This window comes from Poecile atricapillus, chromosome Z, assembly GCF_030490865.1.
Source record: "Poecile atricapillus isolate bPoeAtr1 chromosome Z, bPoeAtr1.hap1, whole genome shotgun sequence".
In the NCBI taxonomy this organism is placed as follows: Eukaryota; Metazoa; Chordata; class Aves; order Passeriformes; family Paridae; genus Poecile; species Poecile atricapillus.
This window is the reverse complement of record NC_081289.1, coordinates 31,420,396-31,430,516: the sequence shown is the minus strand read 5'-3', so window position 1 is coordinate 31,430,516 and position 10,121 is coordinate 31,420,396. Positions and strand designations below refer to the sequence as shown.

At 48.2% G+C, this 10,121-nt stretch overlaps 1 protein-coding gene across 1 annotated transcript; it reads left to right on the top strand.

The window, feature by feature from the left end:
* Nucleotides 1-6,807: 6,807 nt before the first annotated feature.
* Nucleotides 6,808-8,760, top strand: LOC131572909 (small nuclear ribonucleoprotein F). Its single transcript, XM_058826342.1, has 4 exons — nt 6,808-6,966; nt 7,499-7,624; nt 8,010-8,074; nt 8,645-8,760. Exons 1-4 carry the CDS (start codon nt 6,964-6,966, stop codon nt 8,709-8,711), a joined length of 261 nt encoding a protein of 86 aa, XP_058682325.1. The 5' UTR covers nt 6,808-6,963; the 3' UTR covers nt 8,712-8,760.
* Nucleotides 8,761-10,121: the final 1,361 nt, after the last annotated feature.

The following is a 10,121-nucleotide window of genomic DNA, read 5'->3' as shown; positions in this document are numbered from 1 at the left end:
TTATTCAACTGTTTTTATTACCCAAGCTAGCTAAGTGTCTTTATCCTGCATTGCAGTAAACAATGCAATCAGGGCACGATCTTCCCTTTGCTGGCCTGGTCAGTACCTCTCAGTGCAAGTGTGCTTGTCACTGCATTCCTGGGCAGAAGAGAGTGTCCCCTACTGAGCACCTCTGGCTCCTACTGCAAGAACATGCCCTGCTTCACCACCTGGGCCTGCCCAGTGCCTGCAGTGCAAATTGCCACAGAGAAGACACTGCTCTGGAGAAGGAAGGCACCAAATGGATGTGAATGCCTCTAAGAGACCATGCTATGCTGCTGAGGCCACTCATGGCAAATGCAGACACCAACAGTGGCTGCTGTAAAAGATTCAAGGAATACAAAAGGACCCAAAGGGAGGAGTGCAGCAGTAGGGCCAAGTCTGGGGCATGCAAGGAGCATAAGGAATTGTCAGTGCACTGTCAGAAGCACTGAAATCACTCATAGTATCTCTCTAGGCTCTTGGTCCAAGCAGGGAAGCCCAGGGCACATCAGCTGCCTCCTCAAAAACACCTGTTGGGCAAAGAGAAGCCAGCTCTTGCCCTCCGTGCACTTCCGAAAAAACTAACAGTTGACCTAACAGAATACTCAGCAAAACAAAAGCAGAAATGCCAAACTAAATGACAATTTACAGCTTTACAGGAGGCAGTTGTGTCAAGGGAACACCAGCACACCAATGGACTCCTGACTAAAAATGAACCAGATACAGCTGGTCTCTGGGAGTTGTCATTGACATAATGCAGTGGAAATTTCACAGGCCAAAACTCCAACTTACTGAGCTCTTAGAGAATTCTCAAAAAAGGCATTTCTGTGATTCCACACGGCACCCAACACATACAGCTGGGCACTGCCCCAAGAAGCATGAAAGTCAGGGCACTGGTAATTTGGGGACAGTTGGCATATGACCAGTGTAAACAGCTACAGCCACGCTCTCTCTCCTGGTGTGTAACAGATGATGTGTGGTGAACCATGGGATTTTGTGTTACGAGCATACTGCAGTCTTTTGTGCTGTCTGCCTTGGCCATTTGGTCCTAATTAACTGACCATCTCCACAGTTAATTCCTGGTTCCTGTAGTCTTTGCTACCTTGGGCAGGCTAAGCCTCTGGGGTTAGCAGAGTTCAAGAAAAGCCTGTCCACCTACACAATTTCAGACTCCTGCTTGCTTCAGGCAGGCAATGAGATACTCCAAAGTTCTGGTAGCTGGCCACAACTACTGGCCACAAACTGGCTGCATGAAAGCTTCTCCTCCACTCTGCTCCACAGGGAAGGTTGTTCACCTACATTTGCCTTTACAGTGAACCCTTGGCAGTCCCTCAGAGTGGCCCTAACAAAAAACACAGAGCAGAGAGGCAGAAGCCACTGGTCTCAGAGCAGTGACTGCTGCCTCCAAGACGAGATGTGGGCCTTGGGCTCAGGTTCAAGTCAAACACGAATCGCAGACGTCACTTCTGGCACATTTCTAGAGCACAGGAGGCTGGGGATTTCTTCTGTCTGCAGATCCTTCCTGGAAATGAGACTCTCTGGCCCAGCTGCCTGAGGACCAGCACTGGCTTTCCTGGGAGGGGTGCAAATAACTGAGTAGACTTTGCAGAGGCTCCAACCCCAAATCACTCTTCCCTCTGGCTATCAGAAGAATAGATGCATCTGCCAAATTAACAGAACCAGAACAGTAAAGCTTCACTGTGTAATGGAGGGAGGTCTGGACATATTTGTCCCTGCAGCTGCCAGTCAACCTTGATGACTCAGGTTTCTTTGGGACCTGGGCTCCTATTTCTCTGCCTCATCTCTCCAGAATATTGATGGCTTGGGCTCAGACAGAGTTTTCTGAGAAATTCATGAATCCTAGATTTAACTTCTCCTTTTAACCCAGCATCATTTGTGTCTCTTTCTCCCAACCAGCTAGTTTCCCTCTTTCTCTGAAATGGTGCAGGGGGAATCTGTACAATACCTAGTCTCTCCCGACCAGCAACACTCTATTGACCTATGTGCCTGTTGCCTAGTAACTCCTTTCCCTCCTCCCTCCCCACAAGATTCACTGTAAAAATGGCAGCAGATGAGGTCCTCTGTTACAGCAGAGCTTGCCACCTAACAGAGAGAGCCTCCAACACCAGCCAGACTTTCTGAGCTCTGATCAGACAGATTTCTCAAAACATCAACCCTTCAACAACTTCTGTGATTTGGAGCCAGTTATTAATATCTATTAAAATGTTTGTGTGAAAGCACGGTTTCCAAATTCCTTCTGCACAATATTTGATCTCCTTCTTTTTGACACACACACAAGTACACCATTTTATTATTTGTACTTTGTTTTCCTCAGTACATAATTTCAATTCCAATTCATTAATGTCAAAGCATAAAAGAAGCAACCGCACATAAAGCAACAAAAGTTTGCTAAACCCAGAAGATAACAGCTGATAATTAAGGAAGTCCCATTATTTCTTGGCAAAGGAGACTGTGTTTTCAGAGGCACATTCTTAAAGGGCCTCTCTTTAGTGTAGCTGCATAATTTGCATGAACACTCTTTGCACAGAAAAATAAAGGTTTTCAATATGGATAAAAGGAGGCTTTAATGTGCCCATAATTTCTGTACAATACCCATCCCATGCCCCTTCTTGCTGGCACAGCCCAGCCTTGTGACAGGTTCACAGAAGAGCCACTCTGGCAGATCTTTGATGGTGTGGACAAAAGATTGGGGATTTTGTTAGAGCATACCTGCCCTCCACCCTCAGTCTCATTTTATACTGATATCACTGCAGAAAAAAACACATTGTATTGATCTGAAACTGCACATAAATCCTCTACCCAAGAAGAAACCCTTCATTTCTATCTTGCTCTGCAAGTTGTTCAGAGCATGGTCTCCTGCTAACTGCGCAAGTCCATCCCAAACAGACTTTTGCACTCATTTGTGTGCCCTCACATTACTGTTGCTAGCCAATGCCAGGCATGCAGGGCCAAAGGAAAGTCTCCTGGCTTTTGTGGTCTCCCTGTGTCCTTCCCTTTGGCTGTTTCCAAGTGTTGTTCAGCAAGGCTGAGCATCTATTCTGGGCTACAGTCTTAAAGTGAAAGTCTGCCAGCATGTGGAAAATGGCATGTTGCTTGGATGAAGCCTGAAACAGGCTAACCAGTTTTGTGCCTCCTAGTACTTGGATCCTGTATATTCACCCCTGTAGCACAGTGTGGCTTTACTTTGTTTGATGAGAATCTCAGAGAGAAATTACAGCCCCCTGTTCTTCTTAAGTCTGATGTCACTGCCTCCTAACTCCCGGTCACAATCTGTGGTGGAGGTCTGTGGTGGATGGTGATCGCCTCACGTGGAGATTTGATCAAAGGTGGTGTTATTAAAATTACAATCAGCAGAGAGGAAAGGTGTTTCACTGGTAGACTTTTCCGAAAAATACTGCTTGAAGCAAAAATGTTTCATTCTGGCAAAGCCCCATAAAGCCAGTACTATACCTCATGTAAGGGCTGTTGATAGTCCACACTATACTGCTACAGAAGTTCCCAAGTCACCAAGAGCTGATAAATGACACAGATTTTCTGCATGTAGAGAAAATTTTGTGTTACTTTTTGAAGATTTTTAGACAAGATACTCTCTACAGACAAATTGTGGGTAAGATCTAATTTTCCATTCCAGTATGATATCTAATAGAAAATCTTGCATTATGCCTATTCCTGAAGGAAAAATAGATGTCCTTTATATACATACTTGGCCTTGTAAACTCAATTGTGAGCCCACAATTATCTGCCACATAGCAGGGCTAACTCATGCTGCTACATTGGATCCCTTTTGATGCAAAGCTGTCCTTTGAAGGTGCTGTCTCCTGATGGAGCTTCCATCCTGTTAACTCAGCTCTGCCCACATGTAATTCAGGGCTGTGCTTTCATGGCTGCTTTAAGTTCTTTGTCTGCAACTTTTACCCATGACATGCTGATGCCCTGACTGCTCTGGTGGACATGACTCTGTGGTATCAAAAGTAGTTCGCCTGATGTGGAAAAAAGATGTAGTGGGGGTAATCCCCACTGACACTGGCAGATCACTAGGAAAAGGCACAGGATGGTCACTAAATGTACAGCCTAGTAGCTGGAACATGGGGCAGCTCTGAAAGTTTCCTTAATAATGTGTTTATGGCAGGCAGAAACAGGTTATTGCAGGGAGTTCCTGTCCCAGCAAACTCGGCTGAATCCAGAAGGAGTTCTGGGCCGCTGAGGTTCCTCTCAGCAATGTGATGTTACAGGGGCTCTCTCAGCCTGGTTTTATGGCAACACAGAGCATTAGTGATGTCAGTGAGCATTTGCACTTACACAGACAACACCATCTAACCAGTCCCTCCACCAGAAGTGCTGCTGCCCTTGAATGTCCAGCTGCTTAATGTATTTCTTTAGGAACATAGTGTAGGCATTTGTGTTAAATTCCCACCCCTGAGCTGTAAGAGAAAATCCTATCCATCCACCCAGGAGCTAAAGTTTGGATTAATCTATTACAACAACTCTTTCCTGTTCATTTCCTGTTGAGCAACAGCCTAAATACCCAGACCCAAAGGCAGAAAAGAATGCAAATTATTACTTCCCCTATTACATGGGAAATACAAAGAGGACAAAAGGTGAACTTCACCCCTGTGCTGAAGGTCCAAAGATCAGCGTAAGAAGACTGTCTCTGAGTCAGAATGATTCACTCAACAAGGTAAACAACAAATTCCTCATAAGGGACAAAAACCCAACAGCTATTTGACTGACTTTTACTCAGCTAACTACATCAGACATAGTCACGCATTCTGTGCTTTCAGTACTCCTTCCCACCCTACCACCACACAAAATTGCTGCAGACCCAGTCTGCAGCTGATGAGATTACTGACGCATGAATTCATGGACCAATTATGGAACTAGAAGTCAAGCACTCTCACTCTCTGACTTCTACACTGAGATCCATGTTGCTGGGAATTGCTTGTTTTTTGTAGCAACGGGGTTGGAATATTTACTCACTTGATGATCAGAGTATATAAAAACAGGAATATAAATGCTCCTGTTTCTTGGTATACAGAAAGTTTTCCCAACATGAGTAGGAGACATTGTGGTCAAAACTGATTTTGTATGTAAAAATAACTATTTACAGATAACATACCAAACCTGTCATACTGTCATTCACAGACATACATGTTTATCCTTGTCAGAACAGTGCAAAAATTGCTCTTACGGTACAATTTTATCCAAGACAGTTGTGCTAAGCTCATTGAATTCTGCCACATTATACACGTTATCATGTGAAATCTGCAAATTCTATACTGCAAATGGCATGAACAATTTTATATATATACCATTTCCCACTGTGTTAATATTTTTTCTACATAGTCTAAACAATCTTGTAAGTTAGTTACTCTTTCAGCTGGCCCATAGTAAGTACTGCTACCAGAAAGATAATTAGCATGATTCTGGTGTTATTTCTGTTGCTTATCCACTACACCTTAAAAGAAAATCACTATTATTCCTAATGGTTGTGGAGATGTGCATCTAGACATCTTCACAAGCAGTTTCACCACAACATGAGGAAGAATTTCTTCATGGTGAAGATGGCAGAGCACTGGAACAGGCTGCCCAGGTAGGTTGTGGAGTCTCCCTTTCTAGAGACAGTCCAAACACACCTGGACACGTTCCTGTGTCCCTGCTCCAGGTGACCCTGCCTTGGCAGGAGGGTTGAATCAATATTCTTCAGCGGTCCCTTCCAACCCTAACAATTTTGTGATTCTGTAATTGCACTTTTGATTTATTCTAGGGAACAGGAATTACAATTCCATCTGTTTCACTCCTACACATTCACGGTGCCGCTGTGTGTAAGGACAGTCTGGACATGGAGAACACGGCTTGTTGCATCAACAGCTTTAAACGTGCCGATTCAAGGAGGCGAGAATGGTTTTGCTTTCAATACCAGGGCACTAGACTCACCTTTGGAAGGTGAAGTGCTCGAAACCCGTAATAGTTCTGTTACTGAAAGGTTAAGTTTCCTGAATCTGTGTTTTCCGCATTCAGCACTCAAACACTGAAGATCAAGGGAATGCGCTGTATGCTGGAACAGAAACACACATCGTGGCATTTGCCGAATCTATACATAGAGTAGTAGAAGACATTAGTGAGGATGTGACAAATTGGTACACGGTACAGACGCTGCTTCAACATATTTGCCTGTCAAAGGCTAAGACACAGGTTATAGCTAGTGCAGGGCTGATGTGTCACGCCTCTCTCTACACCCAAGAACATCTTTGCCTGCGAGTCAAAAGACACTAATAGGGAATTCGCACTTAATGCGTCCTATAAAGTCTGAGATTTTCCATCTTTGGTAGCGAAAAGGTGTCGGTCCGCGGATTTATTTTCGCAGACGGATGGACGCCGCCAGGCTTTCGCCGCCCGCGAGGCCCGCCGGCACCACCAGGAGCGGCTGTCGGAGCCCGCCCGCCCGGTGCCGCGGCCACCGCGCCGCTCAGGCGCTGCCACCTCGCGGGGACGCGCCCGCAAGGAGCGGCAAGGGGGACGCGCGCGGGGCGCGGGCACGCGCGCGGGGACACGGGCACGCGCGCGGGGACACGGGCACGCGCACCGGATCGCCCCCCCACGCTGCCCACAGCCGCGCGACCACGGCGCGCCTGGCGGCAACAGCGATTGGTTGAGACGGAGGCGGAGGGGGGGAGGAAACAGAGCGGTCCGGCCAATGAGAGAGGCCCGCGGCAGTGTCCAGCCAATGGGCAGCCGCGCCCCTGCTCGGCGCGTTGGGGCCCGCCGGCCTATGGGGGGCGCGGCGCGGGTGAGAGGTCGGAGGTGGGAGAGCGGCGCCCCCGGAACTGGAAGCGGGAGCGGAGCTGTTCCCATTGCCTCTCGCCTCCCGTTGTACCGCGGCGTGCACGAGGGGTTCCCGCGTGGGCCTGCGCTTCTCCCGCCATGGTGAGCGGGAGCCGGGAGGAGCGGGAGCCGGGAGGAGCGGGAGCCGGGAGGGCCGGGAGCCGGGAGGAGCGGGAGCCGGGAGGGCCGGGAACCGGGAGGAGCGGGAGCCGGGAGGGCCGGGAACCGGGAGGAGCGGGAGCCGGGAGGAGCGGGAGCCGGGAGGGCCGGGAACCGGGAGGGCCGGGAACCGGGAGGAGCAGGAGCCGGGAGGGCCGGGAACCGGGAGGAGCGGGAGCCGGGAGGGCCGGGAACCGGGAGGGCCGGGAACCGGGAGGGCCGGGAACCGGGAGGAGCGGGAGCCGGGAGGGCCGGGAACCGGGAGGAGCGGGAGCCGGGAGGGCCGGGAACCGGGAGGAGCGGGAGCCGGGAGGGCCGGGAACCGGGAGGAGCGGGAGCCGGGAGGGCCGGGAACCGGGAGGAGCGGGAGCCGGGAGGAGCGGGAGCCGGGAGGAGCGGGAGCCGGGCCGCTACCGGCCCCAGGCGGCCGGGCGAGGCGGAGCGGGAGGCGCTGACCGTGTGCTTTCCCCTCCAGAGCCTGCCCCTCAACCCCAAGCCGTTCCTGAACGGGCTGACGGGGAAGCCGGTGATGGTGAAGCTGAAGTGGGGGATGGAGTACAAGGGCTACCTCGTCTCCGTGGACGGCTACATGAACATGCAGGTGAGGGGCCGGGGCATGCCTGGGACGCGGGCGGTGCCGGGCCCCGGCGCTGTGGAGGCCTCATCCCTGGCAGTGTTCGAGGCCGGGCTAGATGGGGCTCTGAGCAGCCTGGTCTAGGGGAAGGTGTCAATGCCCATGGCAGGGGGTCGGAACGAGATGATGTGTAAGGACCTTTCCCGCCTATAGCTGCTGCGTGCTGGGATGACACGCAGTGCCCCCTCCCTCTCTCCCTCCCTCCATCCTCAGTGGGGATGCTGTGCAGTGTTGGAGCAGGGCACCCTCTCATGTTGTAGCCGAGCCCTGGGCTGAGGACAGAACAGTCATGTGCTTTGTGAAGCCACTTTTATTGCTGTCATTCTGATTTTTTTCTCATTTTCTTTTCAAGCTTGCAAACACAGAGGAGTACATAGATGGTGCACTGTCTGGACACCTGGGTGAAGTTTTGATAAGGTAATTGGGGTACTTGTTTATGGTGGAGGAAGGCTCTAAATTACCTCACCGCTTTCATTAAAGCTTGTACCGGTGGGTGCCGTGTTTCTTGTCTAATTAAGATGCTAAGTGTAGCTCTTACAGGAAGGCTGTGAACGTGTCTTTTGTGTCAAAGTCCTTTCTGAAAGGAAAAAAATTAATTTTTGAATATATTTAAAGAAGCAGTTACTATCCCCTTTGTGGTAACTAAATACTTTTTTTTTTTCTACATTATTGTATATCTGGGAATCCTTTGGCATTGTAAACCAGTGCATTGCCACTGGAAACATTTCATATGCTTGGAAGTTAAACTTGACGGTAACTGTTCAACCAAAAGTAAAAATTTTTTTGTACAGCAATGTCAAAACAGTTTTTACATTTATGAAGTTGCGCAGTTTAATGTACTATGTGGAAAAGGAGTACAAGGTCAACAGCAGCATTTTGTTCCGTAGAATGCCAGGCTACATTTAAGCAGGAGAATGTTTAAAGCATGTTTTATGTGGGGAAAATGATAATGTTTATAGCTAAGGGAACTCTTGATTCTATTTACAGGTGCAATAATGTTTTGTACATCAGAGGTGTGGAAGAAGAGGAAGAAGATGGAGAAATGAGAGAATAGGTGTTTTGTATTTCTGGAAATAAATTTTTTTTCTTTTTTGTTTTTCATACTTTTGTAGTAAGGTGTTTACTTTTTTCCATTGTGTTTTAGTGTGAAAAAAATTTACCCTTTGAAAGGTCTTTAATATTTTATTGGTGTCCAAAAAACTAATGCTGGAGGAACAACAGGTAATTGTTTCAATTTAAAACTGAAAATATTAAAAGGAAAAGTGAATGTTTAAAAAAATACCAGTTATTTTCCCATCTGAAACGCAGGAGGACTTGGCAGTCTCTATATTTTACAGTACGTATGTAGTGACTATTTAAGTATATTTAATCTTTAAACATGTTTATAGAACATTTGGAATTAGCTGGGAGGCTTTCACTGCAGGTGAGGTGTGGAGATCTGTTAAATCCCAGTTTCTCTCAGAAATATTCTCCTGCTTTGCCTCAGGAAGCTGGGAGTGTGGCCGTACAATCATTGAGGAAGGACAAACTTGTATCAACTTAGTAGCCAACAGCCAGACAAACAAAAGGCTCCTGGCAGCTGTAGAGATCCACAGACCTCATTGGCATTAACAGAGTTGAGACAAGAGACTGCAGAATGGGAATGTGCTTTGTGAGTCTCTGCTGAAGGGTGGAAAGGATGCTGTGGTCCTCCTCAGCATGTCATGAAGAGAAGATGTTCTGTCTAAAAGCTGCACAGGTTGTGGCTGCAGTAGGTGCATGTGGAGTGCAGATCTCCAGCCCTGTTGGCTGGGATCACACATCCTTTCAGACAGCTGGAGTGGGCAGTGCTGGATGCTCGGGGCTGCAGTGGGATAGAACACTGGTTATGTGAACTGAGGGAAGGACACCAGCCTGTCAGGATAGATCCTGCAGAGAAATACCTCCTCGTTTCTTATGTTGGAAGTCATCCCTGGAGCTATCCTTGTGTTCCTTTAATATTTACGTATGTAAGCTTCTGATTCTCAGGGTTTAAATCAGGATCTGACCTTGATTCTTGGAGAGGCCTAGAGCACAAAACCGATTTTTTCTTTAAAAGTGTAACAACACAGCTCACAGGTGTGCTGATTTTTCCTTTTTTCCCCCTCCACCGCAACATGCTGTGTTTTGTTCCTGACAAAACAGCTCTCAGCCCACCACCACTGCTTAAGCACCACCCACAATGGGATGTCCTGTGCTTGTTACCATGCTGTTGCCAGGTTCCTCTTCAATATCTGCTTTCAAACATTGTGATGCTGCTGGGGAGGGCCAAAGTCAGCAGCAGGAACTCCTGGAAGTGGTGAAGCACCCTCTACCACCTCCCCTGTCAATCTTCTGCATGCCTAAGTGAGAGTTTAGGCGGAAGACAAAGATTATGTCAGTGGAACAGCACCACAAGATAACACCCAACACTATTGTAGCTATACTCACTTTTCAGGTTTGGTAA